This window comes from Felis catus, chromosome B4, assembly GCF_018350175.1.
Source record: "Felis catus isolate Fca126 chromosome B4, F.catus_Fca126_mat1.0, whole genome shotgun sequence".
NCBI classification, from domain to species: domain Eukaryota; kingdom Metazoa; phylum Chordata; class Mammalia; order Carnivora; family Felidae; genus Felis; species Felis catus.
The window spans coordinates 13,202,315-13,225,703 of NC_058374.1; the positions used below are offsets into that span (position 1 = coordinate 13,202,315).

The window sequence follows — 23,389 nt, forward strand, 5'->3', positions numbered from 1 at the left end:
CAGTTCGTGAGTCTGAGCCCCACATCGGGCTCTCTGCTGTCAGGGTGAAGCCCGCTTTGGATCCTCTGTTTCCCCCCTCTCACTCTCTCTGCCCCTCCCCTGCTCGTTCTCTCTCTCTCAAATAAACAAAAACTTAAAGAAAAAAAAAAAGAACAGTTGTTCCCAGAGTTGTCATAAAGAATCAAAAAACACGCAAGTGTATCTAGTAGTGTGCCTGGCATATAAATACGCACAATGTTATATACAGTTACATACTCTATATATTGTTGTTATTTTTATTTATTGATTCAACGATGGGCTGGCACTACACAGCTCAGTGGAAAATTAAGAATTTTTCTTCAAGGAACGGGTCTTGTATTTCTTATATATAAGGCCTTATATTTTATATTTCTTGGAGGGAAACGCTTATGACATTCACCTGACATTTTCGTGGCCCTGTCTTCCTAAAGGGTTCAAAACAGCTTTTTGTCATTTCCTTGATCTTGATACCTTCTGGGGAAGGGAAAAAAGGTAGTAGAGAAGTCAACATTTTTTTTTTTTTTTTGGTGGGGAAAACTGAGGCAGGGAAAGGCCAAGGGTCTTGTCCAAATTTTTTTTTTCTTAATGTTTTTTTATTTATTTTTGAGACAGAGAGAGAGCATGAGCAGGGAAGGGGCAGAGAGAGAGGGAGACACAGAATCGGAAGCAGGCTCCAGGCTCTGAGCCATCAGCACAGAGCCCGATGCGGGGCTCAAACTCACAGACTGTGAGATCATGACCTGAGCCGAAGTTGGACGCTCAACCGACTGAGCCACCCAGGCGCCCCCCCCAAGGGGCTTGTTCAGTGCATCACATCGGCACCTGCTGACGCTGAGACAGGACAGATGTAGCATTTCCCAGCACGTTAGACACAAAGTCCTGGGAAGACCAGCTAACCACCAGCCTCCACAGGCAAATGTGCCCATATCTCAGACGGGAAGGCACTGTAAGGCATTTCTCATACTTACAGACACAGAACCCTCTCCTCACAGAGAACTTCTGGGCCTCGTGTTCCATGGAGCCCATCTTTGGGAATGTCAGTTCAGGGAATGGTTTCCTCATGAGGGTGGGCTTTTGAAAGGACCATCCAAAGTTAGAAATACAAGTCTAGACCAACCAACCTGCCTCCTTTCTCTCTCCCTTAATATGGTCACTGAGCTAGAAAGAAACTTCTCTGGAAGCACACTGGGTTGAGCCCAGCAGGGACCAAGGGCCCTGACACTCGGATTCTGGAGTCCCAACTGGGCTCTGAATCACTGCTTCCCCATGTCGCACACCAAGAATCCAAGAATCCCAGCCAAGATTCTTGACCTTGTGTAATGAAACTGTTCAGAGATTTCCACAGATCAGAATGCCAGCAGTGGGGAATGTGGACAGTTACAAAGGATCAGAGGGTCACGTTTTCAGCCACAGGGCTTTGTCCAACAGGAGGTCAAAACGGGCAGCTTCTGAATTTTTATCTTCTTGGGCAATGTTCTTCAGTGTCACCCCCGACGTTGGCATAACATACACGTTCACCTACCTGGTGCTCCCACTCTGACACTGTAACCCTGCGTTTGCCAGTAACACGCGTTGAGTGTGGTGTGACTGTAACTTCCTGCCATCTTCCCTTCAAATCCGCACCCTACCCTCTTCCGCTAGGTGTCCACGGCAATCGATGGGACTCTGGTCACAGAGCCGCCGGGCGTCTTCCGTCCGCTTCCTTACTCTCCACTCTGCCTCATTGTGTGACAACACCAGAGCGGTCACGAATTTGTCTCCAGCCTCCACAATAACCCACCGAGGGAGCACCTTTAAAGAGGGGGTGGACGAGGAAAGCAGGCTGCAGGCCGCCAGAACTCATCCTTTCTGTGAAAGACAGGGCGGGACCCCACTCTTGAAACCATCAGGGGAAACCTCTCTGAATTGCAGGGTACCATTGTGGTCTGCTCTCCTAAACCCCTCTCTGCCTGCTTCGCTTCCTGGTTTGTTGTGCTGTTTCCTCTCTGAATTGTTTTCTGCATGTCTGATGGTACTGGGATGATATTCTCCACATTATAGTCTTCACGTCTCCCGGGGGATGGAGACAGTGTCTATTTTCCTTACTACACCGTCCAAAATACTGACCCTGCCCATGACACCGAATGAAGCCATCTACCGACGTAACACATAAACACAACGATTAACGCAGGTAACTTTAGGGCCCGACTGCAAGAAACCAGCCCTAGAGACATTTTGAGGAGAGGTCCCATGTTATGTAGTTTCCATCTGGACAGGAGACTAAGGAAATTATAGTCCTGAGGAAATACCTTTTAAATGACCCTCCTCCGTGGTAATCTCAGCCACCAGGCTTCCTGTCCTAAAATGCCCACTGAGATGAATCTGAGGAAGTCTGGAGATGTAGGCGAAAAGCTCTAAGGTTTGCAGTGAGGTCCCAGATAATCTGGCTTTGGGCACGGTTAGCAGTCTTCTCTTTTCTTTGTCCTTTAAGCGAATAGAACACGGGGGTCAAGATTAAGGTACGTGTGCTCTCCCAGATGGCAGTGTCAAAGCAGCTGGCTCAACGCTCATCAAACCCAGGCCATCACGGCCCCGGCATACGGTGCCCCGGCCCGCAAGGGGAAGGACGGGAAGGGAGGCGCAGGAGCAATCGCACATGTTTTACGGTGACTGAGATCAGGAAGTAGCAGACACAGTCACCAGAGCAATGGGTCAGGTCCCAGCTGGCATGGGCTGAGCCAGCTCCGACTCCCTCTGGGAAACGCCCAGCCTGAGAACAAGAACCAGCAAGAGAGAACCAGCCTCATGAAACATTCCCTTCACAGGGGACAAACCAGGGTTTCGTCCCAGGCACCACACCAGGGTGTCCCCGTAGGAACGATGACATCAGGCCTGCTGTAGCCCCTCAGGACGGCTGTGGTGGGCAGCTGTCCACACTCCACGGCGTTCATGCCTCACAACTGCCCTTCGAAGAAAGAATCATCACCTTTTATTTTCTTTTTACTTACTTCCCTAAAAAAAAAAATTTTGGATTCCAAGGCTTAAAGAGGTCAAAATCACCGTTTTGAACTGAATTCTGTCTCCCAGATTTCTATGTTGAAGCCCTCATCCTCAATGTTGATTGTCTTTAAAGAGGTGAATTACATTTAAATGAGATCGTAAGGGTGGGGCCCTAATCCAGCAGGAATGGGGTCCTTATAAGAAGAGGAAGTAACATGGGACACCTGGGTGGCTCAGTGGGTTCAGAGTCCAACTTCGGCTCAGGTCATGATCTCATGGTTCATGGGTTTGAGCCCTGCGTCAGGCTCTGCCCTGATAGCTCAGAGCCTGGAGCCTGCTTCACATTCTGTGTCTCCCTCTCTCTCTCTCTCTCTCTCTCTCTGTCCCGCCCCTGCTCACAGACTGTCTGACTGTCTTTCTCTCTCAAAAATAAACATTAAAAAAAGAAGAGGAAGAGACAGCAAGGATGCACTCACACAGAGAAAACGCCATGTGAAGAAAAACAAAGATGGCCATCTGCAAGCCAAGGAGAGAGATCTTAGGAAAAACCAATCCTGCCTGCAGAGCTGGGAAAAAATAAATTCCTATCATTTAAGGCACCCAACCTATGGGTATTTCATTATGGCAGCCTCAGCAACTAACAGAGTTACACAGTGAAAAAGTGTTCTGATGCCAAAGTTCATGGGTGGGGCAGTAGAGACTTCATACCTTAACTATGTCTTGTTTCGACGGTCTCAGAACAAGCCTTCAGATTGTGGATGCCGGCCGTGTTAACTATTTTATTCCTGATTCCTGGGAGGTAGACTCTATATCCTTGGAATTTCCCCCAGTAATGGGAGTGTCTTTGATATTCACAAGCCCCTGGATCACACCTGACTTTATGCTAGTGAGATGACTCAGACTGGGGCTAGTCACCCCCTAGAGACTGGGTTCAATCACATGGCCAATGATTCAGCCAACTATGTTTATGTAACTGTTGGTGGGACTGTAAAGCCACTGTGGAAAACAGCATGGAGGTGCCTCCAAAAATTAAAAATTGAACTCCTGTCTGATCCAGCAATCCCATTCCTGAGTACATACCCAAAGGAAAGGAAAACAGGGTATTAAAGAAGTATCTGCACTACCATGTTTATGACAGCAGTATTCACAATAACTAAGACATGGAAACAACCTAAGTGTTGGTCAATGGATGAACGGATAAAGAAGATGCTTATATATGCAATCAAATAGGACTCAGTTGTGAGTAAGTAGGATATCCGGCCATTTGCAATAGTGTGGGTAGATCTTGAGGGCAGTATGCTAAGAAAAGCCAGACAAAGACAAATATTGTATGTTCTCACTTTCATGGAGAGTCTAAAAAAAGCCAAATTCATAGAAACAGACAGTAGAATAGTGGTTAACAGAAGCTGCAGAGTAGGGGTCCTGGGGAAGATGTTGTTAAAAGACAACAACTTACAACCAGAAGATGAGTAAGTTCGGGCATCTAATATACAGCATGATGACTAGAGTAAATAATATTGTATTATATGCTTCAAAAATCTACTGCTAAGTGCGTGGACCCTAGATATTCTCATCAGACACACAAAAAGGACATGGTAAGTCTGTGATGTGACAGAGGTGTTAGGTAACATTACAGTGGTCATCGTACTGCAATTATGTAAGTCTATCAAATCAATGCCTTGTATACCTTAGACTTACACAGTGTTGTATGCCAAGTCTATTTCAGTAAAAAAAAAAATGCCTAGTAATGAAACCCTAATTTAAAACTCTGTATATTGAGGCTCGGTGGAGCTTCCTGGTTGGTAAGCACATCGATGTGCCAGGAGGGTGGTGCATCCGTGGGGAGAGAGCACGGATGCTGTGCATTTGGGACCCTTCCAGACCTCACTCACCCTTCGTGTCTCCTCAGTGGTGGGTCTGGGTTTGTACTCTTTATGCCAAAACTGCATAACCATAACGATCATGCTTTCCTGAGTTTTGTGAGTCAGTCTAGTGAATTATCAAACTGGCGGGGGGGGGGGGGTCACGAGAACTCCCAAACTTGCAGCCAGCTGGTCAGAAGTGCAGGGAGTGTGGGGATCCTTGAACTTGCAGCTGGCCCCTGGAGAGAGGGCATCTCGTTGGGAATGTGCGGTCTGTGCTAAAGCTGCACCCCATCCACTCATATCCATTCCCTGGCATGTGGTGCTGTGTCGCCTTGAGATTTCACAACCAAAGGCTTTGGCTATCATTGTGCAGTTGAACATATGTAGACAGGGGTGTTTGGAGGCCCATGGGCAACGAACCCAAAGGTCGGCTGAATTTCAGGAATTCAAATAACTACCCCAAGAAGAATCCTCAGTGAGCCTATGCCTCATTCCTATGTTCCTCCTTCTCTTTTTCTGAGTATCAGCTAGTTCAATACCATTGGATTCACTGAAAAATAATTTGGTTGTTCCTTCGGTCACAAGTAAGTGAGGACAGAGGCCGTAAATGGAAGAAGGGAGGAGTTTTAATCTGATAGCTATTCATTCATTTGTTCCTCTGTTCAACGTTGGTCAACTTTCCGACGAAAGCAGCCACCACTTATGGAGCACCCATGACGAGGGTACTTGTTATTATCCGCATTTCTCATCACAGTCCTGCTAGGTAGTTATTATAATTCCCATTTTAGCAATGAGAAAGCTGAAATTGATACAGGTAAATATTTTCCAAGGCCACATACCATCCATATGAGAAAAGAGAGCCAGGATTTCAACCTGGATCTGATTTTATCCAAAGTATGAGCTTTATCACATCGCTGCCTCCTAAGCCCCTGTACATCCTGTCCATAAGTCAGTGGCACAACACAAAACATAAGATTCATACATGTAAACTTTTCATAAATTTTAATGTATCCTATCTAAAAGACTGTTTTTTTACATTCTGCTTTCCCATTCTTTTTTTTTTTAAACGTTTATTTTTGAGACAGAGAGAGATAGAGCATGAACGGAGAGGGTCAGAGAGAGGGAGACACAGAATCTGAAACAGGCTTCAGGCTCTGAGCTGTCAGCACAGAGCCCAATGCGGGGCTCGAACTCACAGACCATGAGATCATGACCTGAGCCGAAGTCGGACGCTTAACCGACTGAGCCACCCAGGTGCCCCTCCCATTCTTTTTGGTGTGTGTGTGTGTGTGTGTGTGTGTGTATGTTTATCTATACCAGTGAAGGTAAAAGCAGTGTGTGATATTTTTTAATACCCTTATTTGGCAAAAAAACAACCTTCCAGCCCTACTTTTCCTTTATCTTTAAAGTTTCTGATCCCTTAAATGCCAAAGTCAGGGGACTACTGCATCACAGGGGCCCTAGCTGTGAGCCACAGAGGAAAGCTCCAGAAAATGAGTCTCAATATTACTGCCTCAGGGGCACCTGGGTGGCTCAGTCGGTTGAGCATCTGACTTCGGCTCAGGTCACGATCCCGCGGTTCGTGAGTTCGAGCCCTGTGTCAGGCTCTGTGCTGATGGCTCAGAGCCTGGAACTTGGCTTCAGATCCTGTGTCTCCCTTTCTGCCTGTGCCCCTCCCCACCTTGTGCTCTGTCTCTGTCTCTCCAAAATGAATAAATGTTAAAAAAAAAAAAAAGCTAAAAAAGAAAAAAATACTGCCTCAAAATACAGTGTGCTGGGAAAGCTCCAGGGGCTGACCACAGTGGATCAGATTCTGGCTCTGTTCGCGGTGGAGCCTGAGAAGTTGTCTTTCTAACATGTTCTTGACGGATGCTGATGCTGCCAATCTGGGACCACACTGGGAGAGTCCCTGAGTTAATTAAGCCAATCACATGAATCCTACCCCTGCCATCAGTGACTGGTCCAGGCGGCAGAATGAACCAACGGTGGTCTGGGGTGAAACACGGAAGTGAGGGACAGGGAAGGCCGTCTGGGAAGGTTCTTCCCCCATGAGAAAAAGAGTTAATGAGAAGAGCAACACCCTTTCCTGCTTTCCAACACTGTTGTCTAAAGATGCGGCAGCCAGTCTGTGACCCGTGTAACCATGGCTGGGCGGGACGCAAATCAAGGAGCCTGCAGATCTTCCCCAGAAGTGACTACATTTAACTTTACTGCACTCACCCAAAGTGAAGATGAATGGGATGATTAGGATTTTTCTTCCTGCTTTTTTTTTAATGTTTATTTATTTTTGAGAGCCGGAGCATGAGCAGGGGAGGGGCAGAGAGAGAGGGAGACACAGAATCGGAAGCAAGCTCCAGGCTCTGAGCTGTCAGCACAGAGCCCAATGCGGGGCTCGAACCCACAGACCGTGAGATCATGACCTGAGCCGAAGTCGAACCCTTAATCGACTGAGCCATCCAGGCGCCCCTCTTCAGGCTTAGAGACACTTGGAGAGGACACTGCTGCTGACCCAGGGTTACATGGCAGTGCTATTCCCTAATATTTACACACTGTGAGTGTGTGTGCACACGCAAGTGTGTAGGTGCATATGTATCTGACAGAGCCAACCAAATGCTGAAGGCATTCTGATATGACAGTGTTCACTAGTACAGATACCGTTTTATTAATCATCAAAAGGGGGTGATGGGGCGCCTGGGTGGCTCACTGGGTTGAGCATCAGATTCTTGGTTTTGGCTCAGGTCGTGATATCAGGGTTCGTGAGTGTGAGTCCAGACCGTGCATTGGACTCTGTGTTGACGGTGTGGCGCCTGCTTGGGATTCGCTCACCCTCTCTCCCTGCCTCTCCCCTGCTTGTGCCTCTTCTCTCTCTCTCCCTCTCTCTCTCTCAAAATAAATAAACGTTAAAAAAAAAAAGGCAGGTGAGAAGGCAGTGGTTTCCCCATATCTCTCTGGCTCTTGCCGACATGTGGTGAAATGATATGGAAAATCGAGGTAATCCGCAGGATCCGGGCAGTTCTAACATACCTTTGTATAAGTACAATGATATTTTCTGTTATTTTATAAATCACGAACGCTATTGTAAGGAAGGAAGGCTACAGTAAAGGAAGGCTAACAAAAGATTTTTATAATACCGACACATGGCTCACTTTAATGTTGTAATATGTCTTAGGCTCTATCAACAATTTAAAATTGAAAGAATCGTCGTCTTGATCTATTGCCTCCCTCAAAGGCCTCTGCCTGGGATTTTGAAATCTCCTTCCCTTAAAGAAGAAAATGCTGACCCGTTTTGAACTGACAGTCAGGCATTTCCGGAGCCATAAGGTTCGCCCAAGTATCATCAAAGACTGCTCGGATCCAGCAGTGGGGAGGGGACGTGTTCTTCTGAGCCTCACAGAGTCGCCCCGAATACATCTAAATGCCCCAAAGCATCCATCTCACTGTGCACTGCAAAATCTGGCTAGCAGGCCACAATCTCTGTAAAGGATACAACGCCCAATGGGGAAGCAAGAATTAATATGTGAACTTGTGAGTAGCTGAGTTCGTGAGTAATGCGCTGGGAAACCAATCACTAACTTGTTTACAAAGGAAAGAATTTGCCCTCTGGTTTTACCTTCCCACATATCACGGCCAATATGATCCATCCGTATATAATTGTGCTTCAGCGTCATTTTAAGCTCTAAGGATAGGGTCACTTCTAAGATACTGGGCTGCAACCATCAAAAACATTTTTTTCTGTCTTCTGTCCAAGACTGGTAAGTGATTAGCATGCTTTGACATAATCGGAGGTCCAAACCGAATTCACGGAGCTAGATGGTTATCTGTACTCTGCATGAATGCACGTCCATATATATCCTGCCTGCCCTCATCTGACCTTGTCGTGAGTTACGTGTGACATGGGAAGGATCAACACTGCTAACCAGTGTTTATGAAAACATCAGGGGATGATGTGCAGGGGAGCCTGGAAGATGGAGCAGTTAAGACATCTGATAGACGGTCAACCCATCGCGGTCACGTAAACTTGCACTGAACTCTACAAATACACCACAGAGCCCTGCACAGAGTTGTAATGAACACCAAAGTATTAGGAATAACAACACAGGAAATTCTGCAGCGTTTCCCCAAAAGGCTGAGGTGGTCAATGTTCCCATTTTACCGATGAGCTAGCAGAGGCACGTGGCTTGTCCAGGTGACCATAGCGACTAAGTGGTCTAGCCTGGGCACCTGTTGCCAGGCTCACACAGTGCCTATGAGGTGCCAGGAAGTCTTCTAAGCATTTTTACATGTTCTAATCTTTGATTCCCAACCACAACGCTATGATACCAACAGGATCAATTTACAGATCCCCTTACAGCAGGAAGACTGAAGGCCATTATCCTTCCCAGGTCACAGATAAAGAAACCGAAGTTCACAGAGGTTGTGCAATTGGCCAAGGTTATGGAGCTCCTGAGATGTGGAGTCAGGAACCTCACGGCCTGGGCCGAGTTTGAATTTTGGTCAGGATGTGAAGCCAGGCCGTCCGGCTCCAAAGCCTGTGCTCCCAAAGCATTGAACCAGCTCTTCCTTGGAGTCACAGGGCCTGACTTTGAGTCCGATCTCTACCGTTCACTAGCTGTGCCACTTTGAACAAGTTACTTAACTTCTCTGCGCCTCCATTTCTTCATCTGCAAAATGAGAACGGTGACAGTCACCCTCCTCCTTGAGTCGTGAAGGGGACTACGAGCTGATGACTCAGCATACATAAAGCACTGAGAACAGAGTCTGGTATAGAAAGAAAGTGCTCAACTAGCTAATGTGATGATTAATCACTAAGCTATGAAGTTTCTCCTAGCATTCGAAAGATGTTTATGTAATTAAAATTTGATTTACACTTAACTGTTCAGGAGTGCATTCATTTGCATGAAGCCCAAAGAAGAGTTCTATTTTCCGTCATCTGCTTTCTACCTAGAAGAGTGATTTCCAAGCCCTGAAGGGTCTATGAACACCCGTTGGGTCAGTCACTATAAGAGATGATGGACAGCAGGTGGGATCCAGACCTTCTCCACCTATACGGCCTGGACGGAGGATTCTGCAAGTAAGAGACGTTTGCGAACCACCGGTTTTAAGGACTACTGTGGGGTCATGTGGTTGCTTCTGTCTACGTCCATGGTTCTAATTCCACACAATTGTAAAATTCAGGATGCCCGCTCTGCTGGGCAGAGACTCGCAACCATGACCCCCTAGGGAACACCCAGAGAGGGGGCAGCGAGGGGCAGAACCGCACTGCCCACGGCTTTAATATACTGCCCTTGTAGGAAGGACACGTCCGATTACGGAAGGCTGGCAGGGGCCAACAGAGGAATTCAAACAGAATGAACGGATGGCTTTTGAGCCACCAGAAAGAGCAGATCTGGGCTCCTTAACGAGGGAGGACAGGGTGCGGCTGGTACAGGTGCACCAGGAGGCGGCTGTCCCCAGTACAGGAGGTAGCCCCTTTCGGGAAGAGGAACCCCCAACCCCGGGTTTGTAAAAAGTCCTACGGCCTGAATCATGTCTTGCCTCTAGACTTGACCTCGTGCCCCAAGGGGAGGCGCTCGGATCTCCACAGCACAGTAGCAGATGAACAACTGAGGTTTACCAAATGAGCAAGTATTTGAACTGAGCAATGTGCCAAACACCAATCTGTGAGTTATGGATGAAAAACAAAAAACACCCAGATTTGCTAATTCCCAGATTCCTGTGACGCCATCGCTTCCAGATGGCCGGTTTTCTCGTTGGTGCCACACAGTTCTGAGGGGTGTGTGCACATATGCGTGTTTTTATGTGTGTCTTCCCCGCCCCCTGCAAACAAAACCACTCCCATTTTGCTGAGCTGCTTTGTGTGGTAAGTTTGTTTCAATCCACCCCCCAACTTCCGCCCCACCCTTCTTATCCCTCGTGAGCCGAGAGGCAAAACTAGGAGCCCAGGGTGGACAAGCTATCTCCTGAGGTTCCTTATCTGCCTACACTCCAACTGGGCTACTTTGCAGAATACATGGAAAATGATTTTGTAAAGGGATCGAGGAAAACAAAGAAAATAACTCGGCAGTGACACCAAAGCAAAAACATGAAATCAACTTTCTGGAGGGTCATTCCTGGAAGGCATGGAGAAGCACTGCCTTCCTCTCCCTTTCCTTATTCTCCATCCCATTTGGGGTGAACCACAGGAAACTGTCCTTTGTGTAGAACAAAGTCGGCCCCAAATCGGCCATTTCAAACGGTTCCCGCGAACACTTTTTAAAACTGGTTGAAATTAGCATCAAGGGAGAATGGGGGTGGGGGTGTTGGAGGAAGTGGGGGAGGGGAGCAAAGGGGTTGTTGCCTGGCAACCAGAGCCTGGACACCGACAGCCCCAGACGACCTCTTCTTACCCTGTGCCTGGCTGAGCTGTCTGGTCCAGGAGCTGCGTGCGCCTGTGTGTTGGGGGCGGGGTCCCCGGATGATTGCATCAATCTGCCCGATCCTGACACTCCTCCCTCCATCACTGCCCCTCAGGGAGACGGGAGATTCTCTTTTGTTCTCAACCCGAGCCCAGCTCCCCAGTTTCTCAGTTATTGCCCAGAGGGAGGCTCTTAGCTGGGTGTGTCCCCCAAGGGTATGTTTTACGGGCTATTTCTTCCTCCGTGCAATGAAATGAACTTCTGATTACGTGCAGACTCAGCCTTGCGGTCTCTGCCTCTGTCTATACCTTAACATCAATTTGCTTCATCATGTGCCTTTAAAATGTTACCTATTACCAGCCACCCCCCGGGGGCTGGAAACACATCTGTTTGGCTCATTTGGTAGAGTACCCCGTTCTGCAAAGACGAGACTAATAAATGAGGATGGCAATCGTGGTGAAGTGTGAGGTCAGCCAAAGCTGTGCTGATCGACACCCTTCTGGCTCTTTTTTTTTTTTGAGGTGGCCTGGTGGTCTGGGAGGTCCCGGACAGAAGGTTTCTAACACTGAGGCCCTCAGTCGGCTTGCAGCTCCTGCACATGGCTTCCCACTCCTGGCTGAGACCATACCTCCTGGTGAATTCGGCCCAGACAGGAGCAGATGGCATGCCGCTTCACGCTTCAGTGCACGGGCCAGCAAGCAAATCGGACCACCCTTCTCAGCTGAGCAGATATGGATTCAACTCTCTATTTTTTCTCCCTTCTCTTGGCAACACGTGCTTTGGGGGAATTCCTGGTTTGCCTGGTAGAAAACCGTCCCTTGCATTTTTTTTTTTTTTTAACAGAAGAACATCCTTAACCACAGACGGAGCTAAGAATGCAGTGTGAGGGTGTGCACGTGGGGGTGTGCACACACGTAGAGAACCCAAGTCTGTTTGTCTGTTCTTTGCAGCACTAGTAGGGTACCAGACGTTGTATGGTTTTTTTTAAGCTTATTAGAGGCCGGGATATTTCCTTTACCCTCTATGCTGCTTTACTCAGGGCCCATATTAACTTACTCAACTTCTAAGCGGGAATATCACCAGCGCGACTTGTCAGGAGAAAAATGATGAGAAGGTTTAATCCACTGCTGCTTGTCCCTTCCACACCTGATACCCCGAGGCTGATGCCTGATGTGGAAATCCTGGACTACATGTGTCACACGCTCAGATCTCCACCAGACAGACTAGGAACTTAGCTCACAGAAATGAAACGACCCGGGGAAGCCCATCTTCAGTTCTAGACTTGGGATGGGGGCTGAAGCCTTTAATTCTAGTTGTTTCTACACTTGATCTTAGGCAAAAGGCCGAGAAGCGATAATTCCAGTTGTTTCTGATGCTGGTGCTGGGGGCCAGCATAGCGGCCACGTTACAGGTGAACTCTACCGTGTCCCAGGTCTGTATTATGGAGACTTCTCACAGCGCAATGAAATGAAAACAGGATGTAGCATCAGAAGAGCTGTGCTCAAGCTGTACGCATGACTACATGACCTCAAGTGAATTAATTAACCTTCCTGAATTTCTGTTTCCTTATTAGCTGAGTTAGTGCCGGCTTCACACAGTCAGCGTAGGGGCGCCTGGGTGGCTTGGTCGGTTAAGCGTCTGACTTCAGCTCAGGTCATGATCTCGCTGTTCGTGAGTTCGAGCCCGATGTCTCCCTCTCTCTCTGCCCCTCCCCCACTGACTCTCTCTCTCTCTCTCTCTCTCTCTCTCTCTCTCGAAAATAAACATTAAAAAAATCAATACACAGTCAATATAAAAATTAAATGAGATGTGCCCCAGTGATACCCCAAAAGGAATTGTAAGATGTGCTCATTCCTGGGGAGGACATCCAGTATGAAATCTGGGCAGCCCTAAACAATTTGATTGTGCCCACAATCTTCTCTCTAATGATCTTCTCTCTATCCTTTAGCGGTACCCTGTCCAACAGAAATACCATGTCAGCCACAAATGTGAAGCCAGTATGAAATAAGATTTTTTTAGGAGTCCTATTAAACAAGGTTTGATTAACTTTAATTACATATTTTCTCTAACCTAATTACGATACCTCCAAGTAGTTCATTTTTTTTAAATGTTTATTTATTTTTGAGAGAGCGAGCAAGTGGGGGAGGGGCAGAGAGAGAGGGAGACACAGAATCTGAAGCAGGCACCAGGCTCTGAGCTGTCAGCACAGAGCCTGTCGCGGGGCTCAAACCCGTGAACCGTGAGATCGTGACCTGAGCTGAAGTCAGATGCTTCACCGAATGAGCCACCCAGGCGCCCCCAAATAGTTCATTTTCAACATGGAATCATCAATATAAAAATCATTAATAAGATTTTTTCACTTTTTTCCTTTGGTTTCCACACGAAGCCTTCCAAATCCGGTGTGTATTTTACACCACATCTCGGTTTGGGCCGCCCACATTTTGAACACTGCCATTTCACTACACAGTACAGCTTTCGATCCTTCCTGATGTTTCTGTCCCACCAGCTTTCTCAGAACTGGGGACACCGTGTAATGTACAACCAGAACCCGGCTACTATCTTTCATTCTCCTGGAAAAAAAAAAAAAAAAAAAAAAGAACAACGGGCTCCACTTCTCAGAGTCACAGGACACTCTGTTCCTCTATTTTAACAGAAGTGGATGGTCAGCAAAGCGCCGCCCAAGGCTCCCGAGAGACTGGGTCAGAGGGAGAGACACGGCAATCCTGGAATGCCGCCTGACATCCCGGGGCAGCTTCCTGAACAGAACACAAAGAGGGGTTCACGGCGGCAGGGTCGTGGGGCTGGAGAGGAATCCGATTCGTAAAGCTCTACCATCCGAGGAAAGAATTGCAGCCAACAGAGCATAACTTCGACTCGTCTACAGCGCCGGGCACAGCCCAGAGACAAGTCCGAGGCACGTGTCTGTTGTTCTTGTCCCGGCCTGCCTTCCTGTAGGGCAGGCGGCCGCGTCATGTCCTAAGCCTCAGGAGAACCTAATAAGGCACGGCCACACCTCAGCCATTCCAATCTAGTGAAAATCTATTCTATTTTTAAGAAACCAAGAGAAAGAATCCGGAATCTTCCTTATTAACCGCTTCCAGTCCCCCAACTATTGACCCTCACTGTCAGGAAATTCTCCTGGGTCTTATTTAAATGATTCTCGCTAAGGCTAAGGCACAGCTCCCTTTCTTTGCTTTCAAAATGCTCCCCTACCTAGGCAGAATAAAAAAATGAAGAAAGTAATTTTAAAGGAATAACCACCTGGAGATAGGATTTGAGAATGTTGCTTTAATACAAAACACTCGTGACGCCCTCTTATCTGGCCACAGAAGGATCAGGAAGAGGCTGACAGACATACTTGAGGGCAGCCTCCCTCATTCTGACGCAGGCTTTTGCGACTACATTTCTAACTGGTTGAAACAATTTTGGCTGACAGAGCAAATGACAGGGTCTCCAGGTTGGACGGGAGGGTGATCTGGCTGGAAACCTGTCACACAACGACGACCAAGGTTGGAGGCTTGGCTTTGTCTCTTGAAAGCCCACATCATCGTTCCGGCTGTCCTTAAGTGGAATTTAAGGACTTACGGAGTCACACGGTAATGCTGTGGGGGCCGCTGGACGTGGATTTCAAGATGCACCTTTCAAACATTAAATCCGAGCGCGTGCACTCCGGACCTTTGCCCTTTCGCCTGTAGGGGTACTGAGGGATTTACTCAGGGCAATCAGGGATTTGGCAGCACAGATTCTGCTCAGTAATCCCAAAAGGGCTTTATTTTATTTATTTATTTATTTTTAACGTTTTATTTATTTTTGAGACAGAGAGAGACAGAGCATGAACGGGGGAGGGGCAGAGAGAGAGGGAGACACAGAATCGGAAGCAGGCTCCAGGCTCCGAGCCATCAGCACAGAGCCCAACGCGGGGCTCGAACTCACAGACTGTGAGATCATGACCTGAGCCGAAGTCGGACGCTCAACCGACTGAGCCACCCAGGCGCCCCCCCAAAAGGGCTTTAGAAAAAGCATTAAATGTTGGGATTATGGCCATTTTGTTATAACCCAAAGAAGGGAAATGCTATCGTCACAGGGGCCAGGTCCATACCGCTGCAGGAAATGATCTGTGAGGGTGCCCGGTTATCAGAATCCTTCTGGTCGGAGGCAGGTCTTGTTTGTTGTTGGTCCCACGTCGTTTAATGCTTCTCTCGTGCCGTCAAAGTTCTGTGAGATGTAGCCTTCATGCGTCTCTAACTCTAACAGCGGCTGAAAAACCAGACCTCCCATCTCTGCCGCTACCTACTGATCTTATTCGACCAGCCGCTCCTGTGTAAACCTGCACATGCTTCCCCGTGGGGGATAAACATTTCCCCCACACCTGCCTCTCCATCTAACAGACCCTGGAGGGTACACGTCGTCGGCAACACTCGCCCCTCCCCAGCCCCGCAACTCCAGGTCACAAGACTGAGAAGGGCCATTTCCTCATCTGAGCCTTGTCACAAACACTCTGAAACTGGTCTTCAAACCAACACCACCAAACCCTTCGGCCCTCGATGTACTTGGGTGACTGAAGTGTAAAGGAATCTGCAAGGGCGTCACTCTGTGGAGTCAGCAATATCAAAAAGAGAATTATGGGATCCAAGCGTTTTATTCTACCAAAAACTTAGCGTGGGTCCAAACGAACTCAACAATACGGGATTCCCTTTAGAAAGGATTTTGTCAAAAGAACATAACCCTGAGCAAGAGAACTTTGTGGAAGAGAAAGAAAAGTCATATTTAACTTGGTGTTTGCCCACTTCCTTTTTTTTTTTTTTATGTATAGTTTTTTTTGTGTGTGTGCTAAACTAAATCCTCTGCCAAGCCATTGGTTCCATGCCAAAAAGTCCTTTGGGGAAATAATACCAGGGCATTTTAGGATTAGCCCATTCTTTCATTCCACAAGGATCTGTTCAGTGGCATTTCTGCCGGGTGCTGGGGATACACAGCGATCTTGACAGGGACTCAGCCCTCAAACTGTGGGCAGCTCTGGGCAACAGAGTAAACAGGCAGTGACCGCGAGCTGTGACACGGAATTGTGGCAGTGCTCGAAGAGGGGACCCACAGAGGAGGAGACACAGCCAAGAACAAGACTTGGGGGGGGGCAGGGGGTAGGGCCAAGAGGTTGGGGGAAAAGTATCTTCTAAGCCGTGAACTGGAGGCTTAACAGAAACCAGCAGGGCACAGGGGTGCGGGCGTGGGAGGGAGAGTTCTAGCAAGAGGAAGTAACATGTGACGTGTGTTCCCAAGGGGACGGGCAGAGTGTGACTTCTCACCATCTGGATTGTGAAGGGCTCAGGATGGCCCTTCCAAAACTGTGCACAGCAGTAACTAAATATCTTTTCTGTGACTCAAGTTCACTTCCAGTGCCCTGGTTTACATCCTCCCAGGGCAGGCTGGCCAACAGATCATAACTTCACTGCCACTTGAGGCCTCATTTCCTGTTTCAGACAGTGGCTGTTTTCCACACCTCTACACGCTGATTAAAAAAAAAAAGCATCTAAAAAACACAAGGCCACTCCCCTACAAATTCTTCATGCTGATTCTTTACAGTTGAAAGCTCCAAATACTTCGTTAGTGATTTTGCTAACGGAGGAGATCTAACTCACTTTACACTTCCTGTATGCTGGCTCACCTCACCCCCCACATCCAAACCACAAGTCTGACTCTTAATAAGGCCATAAATCTTGGAATCTGGCCTAGGACATAATCCCAAACACGGGACAGCTCTATACACACGGGTAAATCAATGACAGCATTTGCCGGTAACAGCGGAAAAACCATAAAACAAACAAACAGAAAACCTTAAACGTACCCAAATGAGTGAACGGTTAGATAATGACGGTATATCCATTTCTGGAATTTCCGTTAATATTAACAAAGATGAAAACTTATAGCAACCTGGAAAATGCCAGTGAAAGACGTTAGGTGGAAAAATAAAATATACAGAACTACACACACAATGATGACAACCTTGCAAGAAATAGAACTACAAAAAATGCTGGAAAGGAATTTGCTGAAATGAGACTAATAGGGGAATTAGTGTGCGGTGATTATGAGCTTTTTCCTATTTTCTATGTTTCCTACATGCGTTTGTAATGCCTTTATAATTTAAATCTAATTAAAAGTATTAAATCCTTGGGGCGTCAGAGTGGCTCAGTTGCTTGAGTGTCCTACTTCGGCTCAGGTCATGATCTCACAGCTTGTGGGTTCGAGCCCCGTGTCAGGCTCTGTGCTGACAGCTCAGAGCCTGGAGCCTGCTTCGGATTCTGTCTCCCTCTTTCTGCCCCTCCCCCAGTCGCGCTCTGTCTCAGTCTCTCAAAATTGAATAAATGTCAAAAAAAAAAAACAGTATTAGGGGCACCTGAGTGGCTCAGTCAGTTAAGTGTCTGACTTCAGCTCAGTTCACGATCTCATAGTTCACGGGTTCAAGCCCCGCATGGGGCTCTGTGCTGCCAGCTCAGAGCCTGGAGCCTGCTTCGGATTCTGTGTCTCCCTCTCTCTCTGCCCCTCCCCTGTTCACATTCTGTCTGTCTGTCTCTTTCTCTCAAAAATAAATAAATATCAAAAAAAATTTTTTTTAAAGCATTAATTCCTTTAAGTTAGCAACTGGAACATTTCCAAATCCAAGCAGGATGTACGAGGGAGCATGAGGTAAGGGTATTTGTACGGGAATCTTCCATTGCAACAGAACCAGTTCCCACAGTGGACGGGCATGCAGGTACCATTTCAACGTACTGATGAACTACAGCTTATTTGGCAAAACGTCCCAGGTAATGAGGAGCACTGCCCTGAGAGTCTGACAGACATCTGAGAATGTCGAGCGCATACAGTGATAAAAGTTGGGAGTCGAACAACAGATGTAAGTTCTTTAAATCAAGTTGGACAGCTTCACGAGTCTTTAGGGTTCACAGTGAAACAGTGATTTTTTTTTTTTCAACAGTAAGCTTAACAAGACCGGGGTCTCTGATTCTAATACTGCTCTGACTTCTTGGACCCTGATGTGTGCTCAGTTTGGAGATGGAGTGATTGATTTCCTACGGGTCAAGGGACACGTAGATGTTCCACAGGGTGATGTGATGTTGACCCACGGGAGGGAGGTGAGTTGGCCCTTGGAGGGAAGACAGAGCCAGGAGAATGCTCCTCTTCCCCCACACCTACAAAAGCTTAACTCGAAAACAGCCAATGGTTCCCTATCCCTCTCTGAGCAGGGAAGACGACCAAATCTGTTTTAGCAGCCGCGAGACTTATTTGTGTTATATTACAGCGAACTCCTTCAAGTACAAACAGCTAATGGCAGTTGTGGAATTTCCTTTTCTAGAGACGTGCAACAGGAGGTCAGATATACATCTGGCCTTGAATGCCTAAGGCACGGTGTACAAAGAAACAGAACGAGCGAAAATAGCACTCACACACAAAAATACCACGGCGCGCCGTCCCTCTCTCAGACACTCCCAGATACTGATTTAAAACCCGTTTATAAATGGGTGACGGGCATCTGGGGCGCCTGGGTGGCTCAGTCGGTTGAGCATCCGACTTCGGCTCAGGTCACGATCTCGCGGTCCGGGAGTTCGAGCCCCGCGTCGGGCTCTGTGCTGACAGCTCAGAGCCTGGAGCCTGTTTCGGATTCTGTGTCTCCCTCTCTCTGACCCTCCCCCGTTCATGCTCTGTCTCTCTCTGTCTCAAAAATAAATAAACGTTTAAAAAACAAAAAAACAAATGGGTGACAGGCATCGAGGAGGGCACTCATTACGATGAGCACTGGGTGTCGCATATAAGCGGCGAACCACGGGAATCTCGTCCCAAAGCCAAGAGCACACTGTACATGCTGTGCGTTAGCGAACGTGACAATAAATTGTGTTAAAAACTAAAATAAAACCCGTTTACATATTCCCCCACCCATCGGCTGAATCGGAGACTGAACCACATCAGCCCCGGAAGAAGTTCAGAACGTTGGCCAAGAGCCACTTACCTGTACTAAGAGTTCCAGCTTCCTGTCATCCAGAAGATGTACTTGACATCGACGGCCTTCCGTCATCTACGAAGAAAGACAAACGATGGTCACTGAGAGTCTAACAGCCTGACAGATGGTTAACAGGCGCCCTATGCTGGACCACACCAGGCACAGCGCTCTGGGCCAATCTCGCAGAAGTGGCAGGAGGGGTTCCTTCCTTCCTTCCCTCCTTCCTTTAAAATCACTCAGGGAGCACTTTCTATGTGCCAGGCACTATCCTGGGAGCTGGGTGTCCAAGAGCACCCAAGACAAGGTCCCTGCCCTCATGGAGCTTACGTTCTTACGGGGGAGATATAAAATAAATTAGCAAATACGTTCATAACCTGATACCAGGTGGTGAGGAGTGTTCCGCGCTTTAATCATTCTTCCGTTCAGTAATTGTATCACCACGTGTCAGGGGCAGATTTCAGTATCCCGTCTCTGCCACCTCTCCTGTCCCCCCCGACAGTCCCCCTTACCGAGCACATGGGAGCAGACGACCACCTCACACGCAACTGCCTTTGATGTCTGTGAAGCTTCTTTCTCCACAGGATAATTGTTTACTACCCTAGTCCCTACACTGCTTTCACCTGTGATAGAAGAACGTGGGAGGCTAAATGCTCACAGCTAAGCCTGACCCCCGACCCTGTGCCTTTCACAACTATCACCACCAGCCCTGTAACGGAAAGAGCATCCAGGCAAGCAAGAGGAGACCCACGCCGGGTCCTGGCCCCCCGGGTCCATTCGTCTCTGCAGCCCCGTCTCCTATACAAAAGCGACTGGGCTGGTACCAATGGAGTGCCACCAGAGCTTTAATAACTGGCTTTCTGGAAGGAAGAAGCCTTAATTTGTAGCATCTGCTAGAGCCCTGGCATCCCTCTCAAAGGAAATCCTTTGAAGAATGAGGCTCCTTCTAGATGTCAGCGGGCCACCGCTCTAACCAAAACTTATCTCTCTGCACTCCAGATATCTTCACGGTGTCTGATCTCCAGTTACTGTCCACACGACAACACGGATGGTATTTCCCACACACGCAATAGACTTAAATAATTCCAGGAGCATGGATGGTAGTGAAGTCTGGTCAAATAACAGGAAATTTCCCATCCATTAGCGACGGGTTTTGCGTATTTATTACCTTTGTTTTTAATATAACATACTTGACTCTAAATTTATATAATTTAATGTCAATAATGGCTATGTTTTACCCCTGGCACGCAGAATTCCCGGAAACGTACCTACTGGCTGTTACAATGAGTAAGAGCAAGTTCCAACACCGCTGTCTGGACCAGAAGACCCAGAAGGGTCCTTCCAAGCCCTCGTATTTCTATAGGACTCTGCAGCCCCCGCTGAAGCCACCTTCTTTTTGCCCAGTGAGCAGCCGCCTCATGCAGACCCAAGGGCAGGCCTGGCCTTATCTCCCTGCACAGCTATCGTGGTCCCTTCTCAAGAGTGCTCTCTCCAGGAAAGATGGGAGAGATAGCATCTTCTGGCTCAACGGGGATTATTCTCTAACCATCAGCATGTCCCAAACTGGTTTGTACTCCCATGAGAAGAGTCTCCTTCGCCAGAAGGAGGGTGACTTCCTCACCCACCAAGCTACCATCAAGTCCGAGTTCCTTAGTTATGGGATCTTAACCAAAACAACAGGCTCTGCCTGCATGGGGCCCAAATAAAGTCTCTCGAATGGGAGTTACGGTAATGACTCAGCAGTCCCCAGCTCTTAGAAAAACCATCACGAGAAATTTCACACGCCCATAAGCACTCCAACAGAGGTTAAAGGACGGTACAAACGGAGGGCAACTTCAGTCCAGAGGTTTGCCATTTTGCACATAAAAGCCAAAGCAGGCAGCCATGGGCATGAGGTGGCTCTGTGAAAAGTCCTTATTCGTTCTTGGAACTCTTAACGTTAGGTGTTAATCGCCTTAAAAGGAGAATGGGCTCCAATCCCATTAGAAACCACTAACTGCACACAGTAGGCATCCCAGCTGGCTGACTTCATTTTGAAAAACCCATTAGCTTCAAAAAATAGACAAATGGGACTACATCATAATACAAAGCCTCTGCCCGGCAAAGGAAACCATCAACCAAATGAAAAGTCAACCCACTGAATGGAAGACGATTACTTGCCAGTCACATATCTGGCAAGGTGTTAATATATAAAGAACTCTTAGGACTCAGCAGCAAAACTGGGAACAATCCTATTATAAAATGGGCAGACGGTCTGAAGGGGCATTTTTCCAAAGAAGACCTGCACATGGCCAGCAGACAGACACATGGTAAGATGCCCAACATCACTCATCGTCAGGGAAATACAAATCACAACCACAGTGAGATACCCCTCACACCTGTTAGAGTGACCAGTACCAAAAAGACAAGAAACAACAAGTGTTGATGGCGATGCAGAGAAGAGGGAACCTTCGTGGATGGCTGGTGGGAACGCAGGCTGGTGCAGCCCCTGTGGAAAACGGTACGGAGGTTCCTCAAAAAATTAAAAATAGAACTACCCCACGATACAGTCATTCCACTTCTGGGTATTTATCCAGAGAAGATGAGAACACGAATTCGAGAAGATAAATGTATCCGCCTTTTCCCTGCATCATTATTTACAGCAGAGAAGGCACAGAAGCAACCTACGTGTCCACTGGTGGATAAATGGATAAAGGACATGTGGTACGTATATTCAGCGGAGTATCGTTCAGCTAGAAGAAAGAAGGAAATCTTGCCATTTGTGACAATACGGATGGACATCGAGGGCATCAGGCTAAGTGAAATAAGTCGGAGAAAGACAAATGACCTCACTTATATTTGGAATTTACACTAACAAACAAAGAAACAAATTCATGAACACAGAGAACCTACTGGTAGTTGTAGAGCTGGGGGGGAGGGGTGTCAGGAGGTTGGGGGGAATTGGTGAAGTGGGTCCAAACGCCAAAAGGTACAAAGTCCCAGCAATTCAGTTCTTAATAGAAAGAACCCAAGGTTAACACAGAGGAGGTTCAAGGAAGAAAAAGTCCACAACCATCCAGCACATTATTTTGAAATTCCTTTAAAGACATTATAGGTTTCAGAAAATTCTCTGAAGGGTGGGGGACACAGGAGAATTTTTATAAAGGAAACCTGCCTGTCCCTATAGAACCTTCAGTACACAAAGTGTTTTTTTAATGGTTATTTATTTTTCAGAGAGAGAAAGAGAGCAGGGGAGGGGCAGAGGGATAGGGAGACAGAGAATCCCAAGCAGGCCCCTTGCTGTCAACACCGAGCCCGATGTGGGGGCTCGAACTCATAAACTGTGAGATCATGACTTGGGCTGAAACCAAGAGTCAGATGCTCAGCCAGCTGAGCTAGCCAGGTGTCCCTAAAACACAACGTTTGGAGCTTTGTTTTTATCATAAAAGCTAAGGACATAAACACGTTCTTGACTTACTTACCCACATTTCAACAAAACTGATACAAACAAAGGGAAATTGGAATCGCCAAGATATCAAATAAAGGTGGTTTTTTTTGTTTGTTTTCTTTCTTGTTTTTTAGAGAGAGAGAGAAAGCACAAGCATGGGAGAGGTGCAAAGGGAAAGGGAGGGAGAGAATCTTCAGTAGGCTCCACGCACAGCACGGAGCCCCACGAGGGGCTCGATCCCACAACCCTGGGATCATGACCTGAAAAGAAATCAAGACTCAGATGCTCAACTGACTGAGCCACCCAGGCTCCCCTCAAATGAAGGTTTAACTGCAACACCAAAGAGGCCGTATATCATTTTCTCAGAATCATTTCGAAGCACGCCAAGTGTGACGTGACACTGAGCTCACACCCACACATACAAGTTTTACTGTGCGGCTCTCATTTTCATCTGAAAGATAAAATCCTCATTCCGTCAAAGAATCTCACCTTATCTGCTCAGCAGTTGAAGGAATTAACTACCCCTGGAGAGGTGACGCTCTACTGAATTTTTCCAAATTCATTCTTCTCTTCCAAAGAGCCTCCATTTTCAGGCCTGGGGAATTTATGACCACGCACCCTGTGTTACCAGGGAATTTACACGCTGTCTCCCTTTGGGAAGGCAAAATGTCCCTGGGCGGTAGGGGCGGGGGGGGGGGGGGAACGCAGCCCAGAGAAC

General features: G+C 47.5%; 1 protein-coding gene across 16 annotated transcripts in view; it reads right to left on the reverse strand.

The window, feature by feature from the left end:
• FRMD4A (FERM domain containing 4A) overlaps positions 1-23,389 on the reverse strand; it is a 659,116-nt gene that overhangs the window by 168,466 nt on the left and 467,261 nt on the right. For all 16 annotated transcript variants that reach the window (XM_045060912.1, XM_045060911.1, XM_023256373.2 and 13 more), the window contains one exon: positions 19,257-19,322. In XM_045060912.1, the coding sequence (XP_044916847.1) occupies positions 19,257-19,322 (66 nt within the window). The remainder of the gene's footprint in view (positions 1-19,256; positions 19,323-23,389) is intronic.